The sequence below is a fragment of the Panthera pardus genome, unplaced genomic scaffold (assembly GCF_024362965.1).
Source record: "Panthera pardus isolate Hobbes unplaced genomic scaffold, ASM2436296v1 HiC_scaffold_6, whole genome shotgun sequence".
Taxonomy (NCBI): Eukaryota; Metazoa; Chordata; class Mammalia; order Carnivora; family Felidae; genus Panthera; species Panthera pardus.
In genome coordinates, this window is record NW_026526991.1 from 14,625,633 (window position 1) to 14,647,666 (window position 22,034).

The 22,034-nt window shown below is 49.9% G+C and overlaps 1 protein-coding gene across 2 annotated transcripts in view; it reads left to right on the forward strand.

The window, feature by feature from the left end:
* Positions 1-22,034, forward strand: part of SYN3 (synapsin III) — a 466,097-nt gene that overhangs the window by 437,379 nt on the left and 6,684 nt on the right. For both annotated transcript variants that reach the window (XM_019446702.2, XM_019446703.2), the window contains exons 9-13: positions 3,981-4,055; positions 8,385-8,487; positions 12,874-13,008; positions 13,846-13,933; positions 19,751-20,042. In XM_019446702.2, coding sequence (XP_019302247.1) covers positions 3,981-4,055; positions 8,385-8,487; positions 12,874-13,008; positions 13,846-13,933; positions 19,751-20,042 — 693 coding nt within the window. The remainder of the gene's footprint in view (positions 1-3,980; positions 4,056-8,384; positions 8,488-12,873; positions 13,009-13,845; positions 13,934-19,750; positions 20,043-22,034) is intronic.

Genomic DNA, 22,034 nt, shown 5'->3' on the forward strand with positions numbered 1-22,034 from the left:
AATCATTTTCAGTGCTTAACTCAAGGTTGTGATTCCATGGAAACAGTGCTGATTAATCCAACTTAGGTCACATGCTTACTGATTAGAGAAAGGCAGAAAACCAGTATGGAGAGTCCCACCAAGATGAATGCCATTTGGGTGGGGTCATTCCCCCAGGGGAAACTGAGGTGCCATGACAAAGGAAGGAGGAATGGATGCCAGAAAATCCAGCACACGTTCACCCCAGGGGTAGTTCTGGCAAAGGATGACTCACACTGGAGCTGCTGCGGTCATGAGTCCTTGAATAGGTGGGAGGTCTTACCTGCTCCAAGGCCTCTCTGGGTCTCACTTTGGAATGTGGTTGTTGGTTCTGCTTAAAATGACAAGACCCCAGAGAGCCAACCAGTGCCGGGTTGCCAAGCATTAATGGAGCGCTGACTGTGTGCATGGCTCCATATGTGAGGACGACAATGGCTAGCCATGGACAGTTGGAAATCTCTCTGTATGCTGCTATACAGTGGAGCTTGTGCTCTAGGCCAGGGTCAGCAAACCACAGCCCACAGGCGAAATCCAGCTGCCACCTGTTTCTGTAAATAAAGTTTTATTGACCACAGCCAGACACATCCATTTATGTATTACCAAGGGTTGCTCTGGCACTACCTGGGTTGCCTAGACTAGGGGTCAGCAAACTTTCTGTGTGAAGGGGCCGGATGTTAATTTTAGGTTTTGTGGGCTGCACGAGATGCTGGCAGTTGACCTGGTAAAGAAAGATTCCCAGAGAAGGGATGGAGCCCGTTCTCCAGGAATTCTTTTGCTCTTTCTTCCACCCATGAGCCAGGCCAGACCCGTCACTGCTCTCAGATCCCTCAGGGTGATAAGATCAGCTCTTCCCTGCCCCCTCTGAGTTGGGGAACGTTCCAGTGCAGCAGTCCAGGGCATTCCTGAGGCCTGCAACCAATCCGTCATGATATCACTTCCCTCCTCTCCTCATTGTTCGCATTTCCACTTGACATTGACAACACCTTGTCCCAGTTTCTCTTCTTGAAGATTAGCTCATTGCCGCATTCTTTATGCTGAGCCTTTCTGCCCTGGCAGCTCCAATTTGTCATTAGTTATGGCTTTTCCTGGACCCTGGGTTGGCCCCGGTCCGAGGGAGGGGGTTCATGTCAGACCTCAGCATACAGCATCCTCTCCGCCCCCAACCTCCTTTCTGGCCCACTTCCTGCCCTGCACACAGGCCTTTGCCTTGTTGCTACTGGGCTGTCATTGTTTCCAAGGCCTCTCAGCAGACAGAGCTAGGAAATATACATGTGTCCCTTAACCCCTGTATGCTCACATATCTGTAATTATTTCTATATATAACCAGCTCTATCTAAAGCTAGAGAGAGTTCATGTCCATGTGTCTGACTCTCATCTAGTACCACATGAATCATCTCAGCCTTCCCAGATTGCTTATCTAGAACTTCCCACCCAAACAGGGACCTGGCTCCTACCATCTGCCATCTATTTACTTATTTGTTTGATCCCAATACAATTGCAGAACCATTAACTTGGAGCCCCGTGGGAAAGAGCTTCATCCAGTGCAGTACAGTGTTCATGTATGGCTCCTTTTATATCTAGTCATACAACCTCCACTCACAACCAAGGTTACTTGGGCCCGCACCTTACCACCCACCCCCACTCTCTTCAGCAAGGGAGTCAACATCATACATTTGGAATATAGGTAGATTCTCCTGTCGAAGTCCTACATTCCAGCAGGTGCATCACATCTGGACCAACTGACTCTTTTCCCCTAGCCTGTGATGGGTTCCACCATGGAGAGTCATGGTGCAGAGCACGGAGTTTCTCATATATGGTTTGGTGGCTTCTGTCACTAAGTGGGAATGATAATAATAGTAAGTCTTCCTCATGAGGTTTTGTAAGCCTGAAATAAGTTAGTGCTTATAGAGACCTTAGACCCATGTCTCAGACATAGAAAGCACTCACTGAATAGCAACTCTCCCTATCATTATTTTCTTGGAAGGAGAGCAATCTGGCTTGTGTTTCTGCTCCTTCTGGCATTGCAGTGCCTTCTTCTTGTGTCTCTGCTTACTGAAAAACTATAGTAGCACCCACTGTACTAAGATATTTATGGGAATATTTCCTTTAGCCCACACAATATATCGGGATGGAGATCACTCTCATTTAAAGACTCAGAGATATGCATGGTTATGCACCTAGAAAATGCTGGAACCAAGATTCAAACTTGCATCTCTCTGACCCACATCAGTTCTTACCTTCTCTTACCACCATACAGATCCCACTATACTAACCCTACCATCCTCCAAGGCACATTCCGTGGTTACCTTCTGGGGTCACATTGAGTGAGTCTGGTTTCTCCTTTGCTTACCCAGGGCTCCCCTCTCACTCCTCAGGTATGCTGCTAACCTTACCACCCCTCCACTCTGGTTTCAAACTAGTCCACCCTTCCAGGTAGAGACCAGCCTTAGGATGGGGTCATCTCTGCACACTGAGCCTAGTCCAGTATCCAGGACATAGGGTGGCCCAATGAGTGTTTGCCAAATTGAATTGAATCAAGATGGGCTGAACTGAACTGGCATAAAGGTTATCGATGTCACTGCACCCCTTAGCAATTCTAGCTTCTGTTGGCCATTATAAATTCTCAGCATCTGTTGTCTTCAGATGCATTTTATTTTCTTTTAGAAGGGTATATTTGTGTAGCAATTCCTCCTCCCAGTTCACCCTTTCACTTTAACCACATGCCTTCCCTTGGCCACAAAACAGAAAACTTCACCTCTGCTACCTTGCTTGCACCCATTTAGGCTTTACTGAGTCCAGATCAGCCCCTGGATATCATTTGTCTCGATTCTTCCCCAATATACACAGTTCCTTACCCAGCAGTTAGTTACTGGGTACCTACTACATGCCGGGTCCCGCTGGACACTGGGGGGAAAGGGGATGAGTCAAATATGTCCCTGCCTCAGGGAAGACTGGACATGAAAGCAGTCATTCCAAGTGAGATAAGCATTACTAAACTTTGGTATAGGCATGTCTACTCTTGTCAGGGAGGTGGATAGTTGGGAAGCCACATACCACGAAACGTGAAGGATGAGTAGGTTTTAGGGAGGCAAAAATGGAGACAAAGACTGGATCAGGCAAAGGGAAGAATATGAGTAAAAGCCTTGACAGGAGAAATCTGTGGCATTGGAGCACTGCAAGGGAGGTCAGCTGTTGCTAGAGCAGAAAAGGCAAACGAGGGGCGCTTGGGTGGCTCAGTTGTTTGGGCATCCAACTCTTGATTTTGGCTCGGGTCATGATCTCATGGTTCCTGGGTTTGAGCCCCATGTCTCATCAGGCTCCACACTGCCAGCACAGAGCCTGCTTGGGATTCTCTCTCTCCCTCTCTGTCTCTTCCCTTCTCCAACTCACACACACATATGCACATTATCTCTCTCTTTCTTTGTCAAAATAAATAAATAAAGTTAAAAGAAGAAGAAGAAGAAGAAGAAGAAGAAGAAGAAGAAGAAGAAGAAGAAGAAAAGGCAAACAAATAGAGAGGGTGTTGAGGCCAGGAGGCCTTCCTGCCCTTCACTATGAAAAAGTGATCACTTCTCTCCATGGATCATTTTTACTACATTTTGGAGCCCTCAAGAAATTCCAGGATCACTAATGGCTCTACTACCCTAGTTCTCCTTTACAAAACCAAGAGGCCAAGTTTTGGGAGATTTCATTTGATGGTGTAGGCATTTTTGAAACTTAACTCTTAGATATCAGAGGTGGCTTAGAAGAAGACAAATAAAGTCCAACAAGTAAAGAAAACAACAGCATAAAGGAAAATTTTAAATAGACAAATAAAGCTGGGGACAAGATGTGTACCTAATAATACATGCCATCATGTGAGCCACATATATGAATCGGTGCCTCCTAATAGCCAAAACAAAGATGGAAAGCAGAGCAGTGACAGGTGTCCTAATGCCCTCAGTGTTATTTTTCTGCTACAGGAGAACCTCCATCTCTGGAAACTGGAAGGCCAACACAGGTTCTGCCATGCTGGAGCAGGTGGCCATGACAGAGAGGTAAGAGAGGAAGGAGGTGTAATGGGGCGATGCACCAGCCACAGCAGGAGGTGGGTGAGGGATACAACAGGAAGTCTGTAAGGAATGCCACCTCATCCTCTGGCCAGTGCCTTGCCATGCACAGAGCACTTTCCTGGGCACAACAGCTCTTTATTGCACAACAAGCTGCAGGGTAGATGTTTTATAATCCCACTTTACAGATGGGAGAAGACAGTTCAGAGAGGGAAAGTGACTTGTCCAGGGTCACAGAACTCATCAATGACAAAGCTGAGATGTCTTAACCCCAAGTCCAAGGGTCTTTCCAGCCCTGCCCAGCTACTGCAGAGATAGCAGAGAGTCCTCACCAGTCCCCTCTGTGCTCTCACAGGTACATGAAAGCATCCTTATTAGGGCACCAGAACTACTGGAATGTCCACTCTTCTCTCTGACTTATCTCCATCTCAGTGTCAGGAGGGAGAGGGTATTTCCAGTGAATCATGAATGTGGTATGTGCACTCTGGCTGAAGGTCCCTCAGGTCTTTCTGCCTGTAGACACTGCTGGGAGCTCCCTTCAGCTGAGCAAGGGCCAGTCACCTACGACCACGGCCAGCAGCACACACACACGTTCTTTCCTGCAAGCCAGCTGACCTGCGTGTAGGCATGCAATGAGAGTGGATAGAGTGTGGGCTTTGGGGTCAGAAAGATCCATTGAATGAACACTTATTGAGTGCCTACTGCATGCCATGTTGTGCCAAGCACTGAGGAGGCCAAGATGAAAAGATCCAGCCCTTCCCTTTAGAGACTGTGTGACCTTGGCAAGTGTCAGAACACAAACATCATTTGTCAGAGACAAAGGGGGATTTGTTGACTTGTGGCAATGAAAATTCCAGAGGTGCAGCACTAGGTAAGACTTTAAAGCTCATTCTACACACCTCAGTTCAGCTTTGTTCTATGTTGGCTTCATTCTGGACAGTACACTCATTTGGTGGCCCATAGTGGCTCCAGGCTCCCATCCTGAATGTCAAGTCCCACAGGACAAAACTCCTCTTTCTCAGACATTTCAACCGAAAACTGAAATTGAGCCTTATTCACTGATTGGCCTGCCTTGAGTCACATGACCATCCCTGAACCAGTCCCTATGGCCCAGAAAACAACACCGCTGTGATTCAATAGGCCTCTGTCTCCTCTCTGCCCCCTGGAGATTAGGGTGGGATCAGGTGGCTATAGCAGGAATGACTGGGGGAGACAGGAAGGGGTAGGATGCCAAGGAACATCAGGAAGGATAGGAGGGAAAATGAATGTTATGCAGACTAAAACAACAGTCCCGGCTCCCCAGTCAAGGTAGAGACAGAGTGTGGTATGTCGGGGTGGAAGCGAGCTTTAGGTGCTTGCAGAGGGAGCACAGAGAAGGGGCACCCAATGCAAGAAGGGGTGAGATCAGGGAAGGCTTCCTGAAAGAGGTGGAACCACAATCCCCTGTAAAGAATGAGTAGGAATTGGGAGGCTTTCCTTCACTTCTCTGTCAGTTATCCATTGAGCACCAGCTGGGAGCATTATTGAGCTAGGCCCTGGGAAAATGGTGGCAGACAGATGGACATGGTCCCTGCCCTCGTGGAACTTATGGCTCTGGAGCTCTAAGAAGAAGCAGGATGTGAACAAAAGTGACTGGTCCTGTCCCTGCCAACTTATGTTCCCTAGGGTAAGTTAACTAACCTCTGTGAACTTCTGCAACTGTTCAGTGGAGGTAATAAGCCAGAGTGCTGAATGGGAGGGGGTTGTTCTGTACCTAACACAGAAGTGGCCCATGGCAGCCCCAGGTGGCAGTTGCGGCCTTCAATCTTGGAACCCACCTGTGCCAACTAGTCTCAGGGAAGGGGAGAGTGTGCTCATTACCTTGCACAACTGAATCATCTGGTCTGAGGCAATCATTTCCTTCCCCCAATGAGCATTCATGGGACATCATGGTCCTTTTCTCCGTGGCCTTTCCAGATCGTGAGCCCAGCCTTTCGCCATGCCTCATGAGCTGCTCACAAATCACTCCAGAAGGCCACCATATCCCTAACTGCACAGTTCCAAGCCACTTGAGCTATTCCTTCAAGAGCCTACAATAGGCATGAGTCCACTTAGGCCTGAATTCACTTTACCTTCTGTAAAGCCATGGGCAGTACTCCCAGAACCTGGGACAGAACTCCCCAATCCCACCTCCACAGGGGAAAATCTCTGGGGGCCCATAAATTTCCCTTGGCCCTCTTTCCACCTGGCCTGTTTGCCAGATAGCCTGACTCCTTGGCAAAACCAATAATATGGCTTGGTTGGTGCTAGTCCCACCTGGCTGGAGGGGACTATGGACCCATGTTCTCCAGGCTCTCCCACACTGCTCCACCCTTGAAGTCCCTTCCTTGGACCTGGGAAGGCGGGGAGTGGGGAGAGCTGTGCCCCATGGGATGCGGCCAGTAGCTATTCCAGAAATTCATCATTTGAAAACAGCCTCTAGAAACCAGTTTTCTACAGACTGGTCTTGGTCCAGACTTCCATCTTCCTTTGAGAAGACACCTGATTTAGGAGTGTGTCTTAGGGCACAGGTCTTCCTAAACTGGAGTTAGCCATTGGTGCCAGATACAGGAACCCTGGTCAGAGAGCCCGGGGAGCCCTTAGAGCTCTGAGGACCAAAGGTTATCCTCAAATTGGGGCTGCACATGAGAATCACAGGAGAAATTTTAAAAACGTATAGAGATTATGCTAACGTAGGGCAGGGCCCCCAAATCTGAATGTTTACTCTGTGTTTGTGTGCTCAACTCTCCTGGCGACTCTGATGTACAACTAGAATCATACCTAGACCTTCCCATTTTTCAGATAGGGAAACTGAGGTTTCAAGAGGAAGAGGCTGACCCAAAACTATTGAGGAAATTAATAGCAAGACCCCAGGTCACTGGTATCCCATGCTGAGGGAGAACAGGCTGCAATGTGTCCCAAGGGAGAGGAAGGGTGGCTTGCTTGGACTGTGAAATCAGACAGACTCTAGGTTTGGAAGCCAGTACAGTGGCTGATTAACCTCTCTGAGCCTCAGTTTCCTTATCAGTAAGAATGGGCTAAAGCTTCCTGACAGAGTTGTGGTTGGGGTTAGAGAGAGAAAGAAGGGTCAACCCCCGCAGAAGGCCTGTAGGGGCTCAATAGCCATGAGTTTCCATCCTTCCTTTTCTTTCTGTGATCTCACATGCTCCTTGCTACAGCTGGATGCAAAAACTGAGAGCTAGGAGCCGGGAGATCTGTGTAATCCTGGCTCTATTACTGTCTTGCTGTGTGGCCTGGCCAAGCCACTCTCCCTCTCTGGGCCTCCATGGGCATTGGCGGTTAAGATGAGAGAGTTGGTTCTAAGAGCGCTTCAGCCATGATCTCTCCTCATCCAGGCCTTTTGGCTCAGAGACACAAATAGATCTCAGAGCAGGAGTGCCCCGTGTGACCCTGGAGGGTGAGGAGAGAAGCAAGAACATTGACACAAAGTCCCCTGTGACTCCCAAATCCAGCCACCACAAGGGAAGCCAAGTGCAAGCCCGGGGAAGACTTCTCCAGATACAACCATCCCCTTGTTGCAGGGTCAAAGTCCAGCGTTGAGATCTTTCCCCTGCAAAGCAAACTGGCCTTGCAGCCATCAAGTGGCTGGAAAGGGAACAAAAGCACTGGGTCCGGAGGGCCAGGCCCCAGCCGCGAGAGCAGCCTGCCAGGCTCCCCTGTCTGCCTGCCCCAGGATCTGGGGAGAATGCACCCTTTGTCCCCCCTAGGCTCTCATCTAGCATGGTCGCCGGGGCTTGGAGGGCGGCCTGGGAGGGATTGCTGAGCCCTTCAAGCAGCGTTCCCAAGGGAAAAGGGCTGCAGGAGTAGATGGCTCCGGATGGAGACCGGGTAAGCTCTCCACTACAAGGGAGCCAGCAAGGTCCTGGGGTGGGGGCGAGGGGCAGGTCTCTGAGATCTCCCTCACCCCTCATTCCTTCTTACCCTCATTCTTCCTCTCTCTTGCTTCCTGTCTCCCTTTGTATTCTCTCTCCCTTTCTCTGTCCCTTTCTCTATCCATCTATGTCTCTGCTTTTTTTGTATACCCATTCTGTCTCTCCCACTGCCTCTCTGTCTCCCTCTGTGTCTCTGCCTTTGTCTCTCTTACTGCATCACTGTCTCTTGTTATTTCTGACCATCTCTCTCCATCTCTGAATGGATACATATGTGTCACTGTCTGTACTGGGACCTGTTGGTCCATGTGTCTCTCTGTGTCTCCCTATCTGTCCCTGCCTCTCTCTCTCTGCTCCCTCTTCCTGCCCTCTCCCCCCACACTCACTGTCTGTCTGTCCATCCCTGCAGGTACAGGCTGTGGGTGGACAGCTGCTCAGAAATGTTTGGCGGCCTGGACATCTGTGCTGTCAAGGCCGTCCACAGCAAGGACGGCAGAGATTACATCATTGAGGTGAGGGATGTCCTCCTGGCCTGGTCCAGCTCCTGGGCCAGAGTGCCAGAGGGAAGGAATCCAAGTGTGGTCTCCAGCATGGTTGGCTGTGTCCCAGCTCATGGCCTGGGCACATGTGGCTCCAGAGGCTTCTCCCCCACCAGCCTCACACCCCTCCCCATCTCCACCTGCAATAGCGTTTAGAGTCTCTGTGCTCTGGACATGAAGTTTGTCCAGTTTGGACTGTTTGTCCAGTGCTCTGGACAACCCATGGGCCTCATGGTAGGGAAAGAGCATTACCAAGAGTCAGCAAGACTGTGTCCCATTGGGTCTCTGAAACTCTCTATGTCCAAGCATATAAGAAGGACACACTCCCCTCATCACCATGCAGAGAGTCCATCGTCTGTTCGCTCAACAAACATGTCCTTGGGGCTCCCCAGGGCTAGGCATGGGTCTGGTTCTGGGGACAGAGCTGTGAACCAGACCGACATGCGGTGTCCAGGCTGGTGGGGAAGAAGGATGAGACACAAGCAGTAGAGGACGTTGAAAGTTAGGAAAGGGAACTCAGGCCTGCGGGCCTGTGAGTGAAGGAAAGACGTAGGGAAATGTCATTGTCAGAGAGAGGCTGGAGACCGGCTGCGGGTTCCAGAATCTGTCCCACAACCCCTGCCGCCCTCCAGGACTGTCACCTACCCACATACCTCTGACCCCATACTCTCCTTCACCTCCGACTTCCTGTCCATGCCTCCCCCAATCCACAATCCCCTCTCTCATGCAGGATCCTCCCTGCCCCATCCCTGCGGGTCCCACAGCCTCCCCCTTCACCCCACCTCCCTCCCCTGTCATGCCTCCCCCCGACATAGCTGTGGCTCTCCACTGCTTTTCCCTGAAAATGCCCCTCTGGCCTCAGAGTTCTCCCTTCTCTCCCCAACTGCTCCCCAACATCTCCACATTCACACTCCCCACAGCCCCTTCCAAGGCTCCCTTTCCATGGCCTTCTCTTCAAACCACAGCGGATGGGCGGTGCTGACACAAGGCCAAGACACGTGAGGGAGAGCCCTGCGGCCACCCCCTCCCCGGGTTGTGGGCGGCTAATGGGAAGCACATGGCTGGGGTGACCACAGGAGCCAGCCAGTCCTCTGGGCCCACGTGCCTGCCACTCCCCCGGACCCGCAGCGCGGCAGGCCCAGGTGACCCCATGGGTGGGAGTCCCGCTGTTTACTGCCAGCCGTGCCAGGAGGGCATCCGCACCGTGCCCAAGGAGTGGCCACCCTTGGAGGTGAAGGGGAGGGAGTCCAGGATGGACTCCCGTCCCTCCACCCTCCCCGGAGAGGCCAGGAAGCTCCCAGGATGAGTTGCGTCTATTTTTGCAGGTTCCATCCTGCTCCGGAAAACAGCTCTTCTCAAGTCCAGGAACTGCTTTCCCTCCATAGCTGAAACTCCTCCAGTAGCCCCTTCCCAGAGGAAGCCTTGGAGGAGTCAGGAGCAGTACTGGTGTGCAGACTTGCTTCTGAGCCAGGCTGCATCCGGGAGGAACGAGTGCCCCGCCTTCCTGAGGGTGCCCTGGGAGCTTTGGACCAAGGGTGGATGAAGCGCCCCCCCACCCCCAGCCTGAGAATTTGCATCTGTTGAGACCCTTCCTGTCCCTCCTGCCTCTGCATCAGCTCACAGGGACCACCAGCCATGAACTCAGCAGTGGCACTCAGTCATTCATCCATCCTCCGCTATGGAGCTTCTGTGTGGGGCACAAGACCCCAAGCCAGGTGATGGGGATAGAGCAGTGAACATGGTAGCAGGGACCCTTCCTCCTAGAGCTTCCATCCAGAGAGGCGACAGCAATCGTGGAGGAAGGACTCCTTGACTCCCCTCCCCTCCCCTCCCTCCTGTGAGCGTAGCCCCTTTTCTCCCGCATTCTCTCTGCCCCGAGAGCTCTTGCCTATCTTGAGTTTCCTCAACTTTTGTTCTTAGGAAACAAAAGTCTGTACTCGTGGGCCCAGGCTCCCTGCCTCCAGACATTCAGAGGGTCAGGGATGAAAGCCCTCTTACATTTTTTTTTTTAAAGCAAAATTAGTGGGTTTGGACTTTAAAAAACAAGAAAACAACTTCTCACAATGTTCCAGGAGGAAAAAAAAAAAAAAAAAAACATGACTTTTCAGATTGTTTTTTCTCTCAGAAACATTGCAGAGTTGTTTCCCTTGCTTTTGGGTTTACAGTGGGGTCAAGGGAGACGAGAAACTTTGCTACCACGGAGACAAAAGGTATTTTTCCCCAGTCGAGAAAAAAAAGGCAGAAGAGACCCAAAATACTGTTTGCTTCAGCCACCTCTGTGGTGAGAACGTGAAGTTTGTACTTCATGTTTTATGAAGATCCTCACAGTGAAACACTCGGGGGAAAGACCCTTGAACTTGTCCTCCATGGCCTGTCCAGGGAATGATATTGCTCGCTGGAAAAATGTTTCCCTGGGGAGACCAGAGTGTCCACTTCCTTTGGCTTTGTCCACCATGGGGATTCCAAAATGCTCTGACCTCAGGTTCCTTGTGGCGGCTGTTTTCCACTGCAGGGAATGTAGGAAACAGAAACCAGAACAGAAAACGGTGGGTAGGGTCAGGGGGAGAAAGGACAGGCCTGTGTACATTTAGACAGACTCCACAGTTAGAACTCAGTTCAGCCCACATAGACCGAGAGGCTGTCTGTGTGCCGGGCACTGAGATCTGGGATGCCAAGAACTCAGGCCCCAACCCACAAGGAGCTCAATTTGAGGACAGTTTTCAGGACTGTGCTAGAATCAACATACGCATCCTTGAGTTTGCTTTTCAGCTTCCCAACCACAGTGGGTACTTTACACACAGAGCCCTAAACGTCCCAGCCGGAAGCATCTTCACAGACCCCTCAGTTTACAGTTGAGGAAAACATGGGCCCACCGAGGAAAAGTGACCTGCCTAAGATCACACAGCAAGTCGGTAGTAGAACATAGGCTCAGATTCCAGGTTCCCATCCTGATTTTCACCCCAGAGAGCTAATTCAGTGCTCAGTGACAAAGGGAAGGACTGTGGCTTGTTAGTCCTGTGTCCTTGAACTTAGTACTTCTTTGACCCTCAGTTTCCTCATCATTGTGATGCAGATACTAATAGTACTTACCTCCAAGAGCTACTCTGAGATTTGTATGAGATCCTCCACACCCGGTGCTTGGAACAGTGCCTGACACATAGTAAGTGCTTAATAAAACATAGTACTTATTAGTATACTTATCGTGATGAGCAGGACTTACTGCAAGGATCTTTCATCCCTCCACCGTAGTCGTTATTGAGGGCATATCTGTGGAACAGGACACAGGGCCCATCCCTGACCTCAGGGACTCACAGTCCAGTTGGAGAGACACAAGTAACCAGGAGATGTCAGCACTGTGGGTGAGCTCCCCACCGGGGCAGCCAAAGTGAGGACAGCGGGAGGACAGATGAGCAGCCGGTCAGAAGTTACTCAGAGAGAGGAAGGGCTTAGCTGGGTGTTCCCTGAAGAATGAGAAGGACTTAAGTAAAGAGTGAGAGGAGAGAATGGTATACACAAGGACCTGGTCAGAAGAGAGAACCTGGTGAGTCCAGAGCTTGGGAAGAGGGGAAACAATGCAGTGCATTTGGTGGGCGTGGGATGAGTGAACAGGCTAGATTCCTACAGTGGAGGAAGGGAGAGAGAGCCCACCTAGGCCTCACTCCCCTTCTAGACCTTCTACAGCTGCCCGTGCCCAAGGAATCACCTGGATGGTTGGCCTGTGTGACTTTGGCCAAGTCCCTTCCCATTGCTAGGCCTCAGTTTCCCCATCTGCAAAAAAAAAGCAGGATGAGCAAATAGGATCTCTCAGGACCTCTCTCAATATAAGCACTTTGCTTCCTTTGAGAAGAAGGCCATTCCCTCCAGGCATATGTCCTCCCAGAGCCTCTGAAAACAGGCCTTTCCTCATTCCTCTTCTCTCTGAACCCTGGGTCAACTCCAGCCCATGTCATTTTTTGGTCATAATTGAGCCCCCACCTTCACTGCTTCCGGCCTTGTGAAAGCCTTGACCTTGGGCCAAAGTTCAGGAGGTCAGCCCCAAGCCTGGGCAGGAGCCAAGGTGGGAAAAGACGGGGCGGAGACTGGCTCCCCAAAGAAAAGAGCAGAAAAGGTCAGCAAAGCCTTCCTGGCCCTTGGTCACATTTCTGTAGCCCAACAAATGTAGGCTGAATTGAACTGGATCCAGAGAGTTGATTTAGACTGAACTGCAGGGATCTGGGTGTCTCCACAGGAATCATTCCCAGCTGGAGGCACTGGGCTGGGTGTTTGCATGGACAACATCACCATCTAGTGGTCACTTCTGTCCTGAGCCGTGCCAGCCCTTCTGGGATGCACTGCCCCAAGCCTCCTTTCTCTCTGCAGGTGATGGACAGCTCAATGCCCTTGATTGGAGAGCACGTGGAAGAGGACAAACAGCTGATGGCCGACCTCGTAGTCTCCAAAATGAGCCAACTCCTGATACCAGGGGGCACAGTGCCCTCACCCCTGAGGCCTTGGGTGAGGTTTCCGGGAGCGCAGGAGACATCATGGCCATGAGAAATGCTGGGCTGTCTGGGAATGGGGAGCCCCTGGATCCAAAGGAGATCCCCTAGAATGGAAGCACTCTGGGGAGAAAGGAATGGGGTGTGGATGGAGGCTGGGCTTGGACAGCTTGCACCCTGTCCCGGACAGGGGAGTTTGGGGGGGCTCCGAGGAGACCTTCCCCCATCCACCATCAGAGGGAGGAAAGCCTTGTCACAACCGCACTGGTGGGCAGAGATTATGAACATAAGAAGCCAGTTGTCCCTTCTGTGCCCTCATTCCTGGGCCTGCGCAGGGAGCAGCGGGCGCGTGTGGGTGTGTGCATGCACGCACGGGTGTGTATACACACGTGCCCTTTGTGTGTTCCCAGGGCCCCGGTCAAGAGACTATTGTGTCTTCTGTTTCTCCTTGCCCCAACCTCGACAAGCTCCCTCGATCATTCTCCAAAGAATTTGCTAGCTCTCAGCTTTGTGGAAAAGCAAATCTCAAAACCTGCTTTCCCCCACCCCCACCCCTCCCCCACAAAAACAAATCCATGATAATAGCTGTGGGAAGGATGGTTCTACCGGAGGGGGTTGCTGGCTGGGAAGGGGCATGGGGTAGCCGTCTCCACTGGAGGTTCTGTCCTGACTCGGGTGGTGGTTACACAGATGTATACACATGTAAAAATCCGCTATGCTGTGCACTTAAGAATTGTGCACTTTATGTAAGTTTTACTCCAATAATAAAAAGATCTTTGTAAATCCTGCCCTCCCACCCGGGAAGCAAATGGCTGCGGCAATCCCAACAGGCCTCTCTTCTCTCCTGCTCTAGGCTCCACAGATGAAACCAGCAAAATCGCCGGGGCCAGCCCAGCTGGGACCTCCACTTGGACAGCCCCAGCCACGCCCACCCACACAAGGTAAGCCCCATGACAAGTCAGCAAGAGAAATTATGTAGTGAGGATGTCCAAATGCACTGAGGGATCCAAGTGTGGTTTCCAGAAGGTACTCTGGGAAAATCCATCCTAACACTTTATCCACAGAGTATGTGTGCTCACTCTGTGCGCAGAATGAGTGAGAATGTGAGGTCTGTCACCCCAATAAGTCAGGAATGAAGAAGGGAAAGACAGGTGAAGTCACTGAGTGCTTCATAGGTGCCAGGCACTGTGCAAGGGACTTTCCCCTCTATTTTCCTTTTTTTTTCTTTTTTATCTCCCAATCACTCCCCAGTGAAAACCATCAGTATTTCCTTTTTGCAGAGGTGGACATTGAGGCTTTGCCCAAGGAAGCACGAGAAAATGCAGGTTTACAAATATGGCCTTTCAGATCTTTGAACAAGCATCTGTTTCTTTTTTATAAAAAAAAATGTTTTAATGTTTATTTTTTGAGAGAAAGAGAGAGACAGAGTGTGAGCAAGGGAGGGGCAGAGAGAGAGAGAGAGAGAGAGACAGAATCAGAAGCAGGCTCCAGGCGCTGAGCTGTCAGCACAGAGCCCAACGCAGGGCTTGAACCCACAAACCGTGAAATCATGGCCTGAGTCAAAGTTGGACGCTCAACTGACTGAACCACCCAGGCGCCCTGCAGGTTTCTGTTTCTTAGCCATCAGTGGTACCTGGTTGTAGATTTATGAGCAACCAGCCAGAGTGAGAAAGAAAAACGGAATATTATATATAACTGTTTATTGAAATTATTCTTCCTCAAAAAATATTCCAGCATTACTGTCTAAATGTTGCCATTTATTAGAGAATGGGTGAACTATTGATGAGTTTATGAGAGGAAGCCGTGGCAATAACTGTGTCACAAAATGTCGTGGGCGTTCTCACCTGCGGGGCCCGGAGAGAAGACCTGCCCACAGCCTCTCTTGCAGTCAGAACCTTCCAGACGCCAAACGCGTTCACTGCTGTAGCGCCAGCTTGGATCTCCGGGGCAGCTCTACAGCAAGAAGCCCGCCAGGCAGTTTCACGGCAATCTCTTTAAGAATCTGCTAGGAACCTACCAGAAGAAAAAGCTTTACTCTCACATTTTGTGGCCTTTCCAGTCGCTGTTACTAAAGTAACATATTCATTGTTTCTTAGAAAAATCGGCCTTGGGCATTAAATGGCTTCCTCTTCCACAGGTCTTAAAGCACCCCATCCATCCTTTCTGTGTCTGCTTCTCTTCCCAGAAAAGCAGAAGGTATTTAAGAAAAGGGAAATTGTGTAACTTACATAACTGTGTAAATGGACATGGGGTTTCTTCTCTAGGCAGATAAATGTGTTTTTGTTTTTAATGTTTATTTATTTTTGAGACAGAGTGTGAGCAGGGGACAGGCAGAGAGAGACAGGCGGGGGTGGGGGGAGACACAGAATCAGAAGCAGGATTCAGGCTCGGAGCTGTCAGCATAGAGCCCGGCGCTGGGCTTGAACTCACAAACTGCGAGACCATGACCTGAGCCGAAGGCGGACACTTAACCGACTGAGCCTCCCAGGCGCCCCAACAAATGTGGTTTTGAATCCACCTCTACGTCTCAGTACCTTTGCGGTCTTAGGCAAGTTACATGCTTTCTCTGAGCCTTGGTTTCCCCAGTGATATAACAGCTCCCTCGTTTAGTTATGGGCAGCTGTCCAAGAGATAATGTAGGTGAAGCATTTAGCAAGGTGTCTGGCCCAAGGGAATGCTTAGTAGGTGTTAGTTCTTACTACTAATAGTTTACTATTAATAACTATGTGACTTTTACTGTTAAAAACTTACTATCAAAAATGTGTCTTATTAACAATTAAAATATACATGCTGCTCTTAATGATCATTACCATTAACAATCCTTATAAGCAGCCCCAATGCCCTCCTGCCTGGCGATAATTCTATCATTATAAGTGTTCAAAAATGATTTATTCATCCCGCTGCCCGGCTCCTGGCTGTGCCTCTGCCCTGCCCTCTCCTTTCCCGCTCTGCCCCAGGACTTACTTTTTAAAACACATTTGAACAGAGCACTTTTAAAACAGAGAGCTACTGTATTCTGGTTTCCTCTCCGGCCCAGAGTACAGACATGCTTGATAAAGAGATATTATTTTAAGGGACATGAGGCTAAACACACTATTAGTGAGTTGAAAAACAATCCATTTAAAGCCAATTAAGATAATTAAAGCAAACGCTCATTGGATTAACACTCAGATTAAAAATAACAAGGCTAGTTAATTAACTTGTTTTGAACTCACCGTAAAAAGTGAACTTTTCTTTTAGTGAACCTCATAATTTTTTAGCACCAATCCTGTGCTTCGGCAAATACTTTCTCTGTATAAGTCAGTGGTTTTCTGTATGTGCTGAAATGAAAAATACAAAATTGTTTGCTTCACCAAGAAGCTGAAAGAAGTAAGTACAGTGTCTCTTGAGGAATCCCAGGTGGATAATAGGGACTCACCAAAGAGTTAATAAATGAATGAACGAGGATCCAGATTTTCCAAGATATTACTGGCCCTGGGGTAGGAGAGAGGACAGGGAGAATTAAGTTAAAAGTAGAAAACAGATGTTTTCTTTGACCTGCAGTGGGGTTATTTTTATGTTTACTTATTTTTGAGAGAGAGAGAGAAGGAGGGAGGGGCAGAGAGAGAGAGAGAGGGAGACACAGAATCCGAAGCAGGTTCCAGGTTCCGAGCTGTCAGCACAGAGCCCGACGAGGGGCTTGAACCCACAAACCGTGAGATCATGACCTGAGCCGAAGTCGGACACTTCACCGACTGAACCACCCAGGCATCCCCCGGCCCAAATTTTTTTTTTAATGTTCATTTATTTTTGAGAGAGAGACAGAGGGTGAGTCGGGGAGGGGCAGCGGAGGGGGGTCGGTACACAGGATCTGAAGCAGGCCCCAGGCTGAGCTGTCGGCACAGAGCCTGATGCGGGGCTCAAACTTACAGACTGTGAGATCATGACCTGAGCCAAGGCCGGACACCCAACCGACTGAGCCACCCAGGCACTCCTAACCTGACACAGGTTTCAAACATAGAAGAGTAAGCCAGCATTTAGAAACCAGGAGGTTTTGCACAAATATTTCCATTCCCGGGTTCTCTAGATAGAGCAGAAGCTCTAGAAACAACGTGCCTGTGTCCCTCCTCAGCAGCTGCCTGCTGACTTGCAGTCACTGGGCTCCCGTGAACGACAGGACTCTGCCATTCGCCTCCGGCCCTGCTCCTCCCTGTTGTCTCTTTCACAGGGCTGTAGCATCAAGTGCAATTTTCTTCAGCTTGCGCCTCTTTAGAGTTCCCTGAACTGTGTTTTTATCTCAAGGAAAAAATGTTAAAGCCATATGGTTTTTTGGACACCTGCCTGCTTCATTTATTTATGTACCTGCCTGGCCCTATAGGTGTTTGAGATCAATGGGTTCTCCAACCCACTGGGACATACAGCGACAAAAGCGGCGAACAGCAGATCAAGGCCACGTGCAATCAGTTGCTAAATCGATACTTCAGTTCAATCCGACGTAGAAAGTGCCGCATCAGCCTCGCAAGAATGTTCACATGGGGCCGGATGTTCGGCGGCTGGTCCGAGGGCCTCATTTTACAAGCCAGGGCCCAGGAACCAGAGAAAACTCAGTCAAGTTAACGCAAGACAGGAGTTAAGAACTGGGGCTCCGGGAGCCAGTATGGTGTAATGTGCCAGCTGCGATGATTGAGGGCAGAGGTCAGCGGAAGTCAAGTCCCCCCTCCTCCTGCACCTGGCTCAGAGATGTCCTCCCCTGGAGGAGAGCGCCTTTTTTCACTTGCACAAAGATGTGAGGACTCAGGGCCACCCTGCATAGCATGGTTTTGTGATTTTTGTTTGGGGTTTTTTTGTTTAAGGAAGAAAGAGAAAATGAAACAGAGCTTTTGAGTCAGAGAGATGCAGGTTTGAATCTTGGCTCGTCCCCTTACTGGAAGTGACACCTTGAGCAAGTCGCAGCGTATCTGGGACTCAAGTGGGGATGATGATAATGCCTAACCCACAGCACTACTGTGAGGAGGCCGAGCCCAAGGCCTCAGACTCAGGTGTGCTCAGTAAGACTTGTAGAAATCAGCATGAGCAAAGGGCCACAGACCCAGGCTCCAGCCCCTCTGAACTCCAGTCTCCTAACCTGTCCACAGTGATCTCAACAAGCACAGCAGGGAGAGCCACGGGGTACCCCGTTCTCCCAGGAGCAGGTCCCAGTCTGTTTTGGCAAAATGCAATTCACAGCAGCCCTGATGCTCAGGCTTCGCAGATGAGGAGAGAGCGCCTTGCTTGGAGCCTTGGAACCCTGCTCGAAGTCATTTCTGGGTGGCTAAAATGTCCCCAAGCCTGTGATGCCCCTTTGCTTGTAGGTGAAAGTCTCCGTGCTCTGTGCGGTGAGAGGGAAAAGCCAAGACCCCTGTGAGCTCTTTGCAGCTACTTTTTTCTCGTTAGGAGACCTTGAGGAGGCTCAGTTTCCAGCTCTATGTGACAAGAAGGATGGTATCTTCCCTACCAGCCTCTCTCTAGATCAAATGACATATTGCCTTTGAAAGTTCTTAGAAAAGTTTAAAGAGCTATCAAAAGGGAAGGAGTAATCTATTGTCTCAAGAGTAATGCATCTTCAGTGTGGAAAACATCCGTGAGCGAAAGAAAGAGAATTAACCCCACCACTTTTGTAATCATTCAGCACTGACTCATTACTCAAAGCGTGGTGAGCAGAAGCATCACCTGGGAACTTGCTAGAAATGCATAATCCCAGACCCCACCTGGAGCAGTCTGCCTGGGTCGCCATAACAAAATGCCACAGAGTGGCTTCAACAAAAGACATTTATCTTCTCGCAGTTCTGGAGGCTAGAGGTCTAAGATCAAGGTGCCAGTAGGGTTGAAAGTTCTCTCCATAGCTTGCAGACAATGCTTTCTCACTGTCTTCTCATGGCCTTTCCTCTGTGTGGCCCCTGGGGTCTCTGTCTCTTCTAAGGACACAGGTCCTATTGGGTGAGGGCCCCACCCTTATGACCTCACTTAACAATAGTTCCCGTAGGGCCCTGTCTCCAAATACTGTCACGTTGAGGATGAGGACTTCAAAATATGAATGTGGGGGGGTTGGGGGATGTGGGGGTACACAATGCAGTCCACAACACTCTCCCGGACCTACCGTATCCTAATCTTTATTTTAACAAGATCCCCCCAGTGATTCATGTGCACGTTAAAGTTAGAGACACACGGTTTGAGTGGACAACTTTCCAGTCTTTATTTTTTTTATTAATTTTTTAACGTTTTTATTCATTTTTGAGAGACAGAGTGCTAGCAGGGGAGGGGCAGAGAGAGAGGGAGACACAGAATCTGAAACAGGCTCCAGGCTCTGAGCTGACAACACAGAGCCCGATGCGGGGCTCGAACCCACGAATCGTGAGATCATGACCTGAGCCGAAGTCAGATACTTAACTAACTGAGCCACCCAGGCACCCCTCCAGTCTTTATTTTTTACATAGCTATATACGTATGTGCTAAAATGGAATAAAACCATATGTTGTTTTGTAAACTGCCTTTTCTGTTTAGCAGTATGTATTTAGCATATATTATCAACACTGTTCTATATCATTTAATATAGCCACAGGGTATTCCATTACATGGATGTATCTTAATGTTCCTGATCAGTTCTCCGATTGGGCACTTACACTGTTTTCAGCTTTTCGCTGTTATAAAAAAAACTGCAGTGAACATCCTCGAAGCAATATTTGTGCACAGCCATATTTATCTCAAGAAAAACTTGAACGTAATCATTTTTCTCCCTGTAGGGGGCCCTCGCCAAACTCAGTCTCCTCAGCCCCCGCGAACCGGGAGCCCCTCCCAACAGAGGCTCTCCCCGCAAGGCCAGCAGCCCCTCAGCTCCCCGTCGGGGTCTCCACAGCAGCAGAGATCGCCAGGCTCACCACAGCTGTCCCGGGCATCCAGCGGGAGTTCTCCAAACCAGGCCGCCAAGCCAGGCGCTCCCCTCGCCTCACAGCCCCGGCCCCCCGTTCAAGGCCGCAGTGCCTCCCAACAGGGGGAAGACTCCAAGAAGCCAGCACCACCCCACCCTCATCTCAAGTAGGTGCTCTGGGATCCGGCAGGGTAGAGGGTGGGGTAGGGGTGCGGGCAGAGCTTGGCTGACTCAGGGGCTCAGAGACCAAGGAAGACCCACTGAGGCCTCACCCAGACTGTCAGTGGGTCGGAGGATGGAACTTGGATGGCAGGCAGGGCCCAGGAGGTCAGAGTACAGCTTGGCTCCCACCACGACCCTCCAGATACATACTCATCAGTTATCTCTTGCCACATAACAAACCTCCCCCAAAACCGCAGCTTAAGCAAACGACCATTTTCTTCGCTCATAATTTTTGGTCCAGCAATTTATTCTGAGTCTGGATCAGCTGGGAGATTCTCCTGCTGGTCTCTCCTATGGAGTTGCCAGGTAAAATACAGGAGGCACGGTGAGATTTGCATTTCAGATAAGCAATGAATAATTTTGAGTATAAGTATACCCTCAAATATAGCATGGGAGATACTTATACTGGAAAAAGGATTTGTTTTTCAACTGAAATTCAGATTTAACTAGGTATCCTGGACTTTTATTTACTAAATCCAGCAACACTACCCTCCTGGGATCATTCAAGTGGCTGCAGTTATCTGGCATCTTAACTGGGGCTGGATGGTCCAAGATGGCCTTCCTTACCACACATCTGCTGTCAGTGGGGCCTGTCTCTCCACAGGCCACCAGCTCCGGCAGGCTGGACCCAACTTCCTCGCATGGTAGAATCCCATGCCAGAAGAGCAAAAGTAGAAGCCTCAAAGGCCTGGGCCCGGCTTTGAAGCCACACAATGTCATTTATCCCATCATGCGTTTTGGGTCAAAGCAACCTATGTGGCCATATAGACTCTTGGTAAGAGGGCCTCCAAAGCACATTGCAAAAGGCTAGACCCCAGGAGGAACCACTGCCGTCACGTCATGTCTGTAAACGACACATCACGACACACACCCGTCCCCTTCCCTCCGAAGCCCATCTCTCGCTTTGAGGTCAGAGAGTCCCAGCTGTGTTTTCTTGGGAAAGCCCCTCCCTTCCTTCCTTCACCGCCAAGCACTAACGTGCAGAAACAGAGCCTCGCTCCTAGCACCCACTGTCCGCTTACCACCTGCCAAGCACTTCACTTGGTTGGGGTTTTTTAATTCTCACAAGCATAGGGGTTAGTAACTATTACTGTCCGCATTTTACAAACGAGGAGGAGATGAATTGCCGAAGCTCCACTGTTGGTGAGTAGAAGAGCTGGAATTGAACACAGGGCACTCAGCCCACGGATCGGGCTAACCAGGATGCGTCTGAATGGGTGATGCATTCACACGGTTCAAAGATCTACACGACATCAAAGGTACACACTGAAAAACCTTCCTCCCATCTCATTCCCGGCCAGTGCTCTCCGGCCCCCTGCTCCCCAGGGGTGACCACATTTGCTAGTTCCTTGTGTATTCCTCATGCAAGTACAAAAATGTATGTTGCTTCCCTCCCCCACTTTTGACAAACGGCAGTACTTACTATCCACACCATTCTCCTTGCTTTTTACATTTAACAGTAAATCCTAAAGCTCATCCACTGCGTCCATTGACATTTTCCCCTTTTCACAGCTGTATCGTATGCCACTGTATAGTTGTACTGTGATCGAACCCACCACAAAGAGAAATTTGGTTGGCTCTTACAGAGAAGCCGGCGGCAAACAACCCTGAACACAGTTTGTCAGGTGTGTAGGCTCAGCTGTGGAGAAAGCACCAGCGATGATACGGTAGGATCAAAGGATGAATGCATTTTCCATTTGATAGATATTAGCAAGCGTCCCTCCAGGCAATATGGCATCGTGGTTGACAGCACAGACTCGAGTCAGACTGCCTGGGTTCCAATCCCAGCTCTACCACTTAAAAGCTGCATGACCTCAAAAGCATTACGCAACTTCTCTGTGCTTCTACCTGTATGGTGATGGCAAGACCATGTGTGGATCTCTTAAGCTTGGGGCCTATGTGTATCACCTCTTCCTGTGTCTATCACCTCCACTAGA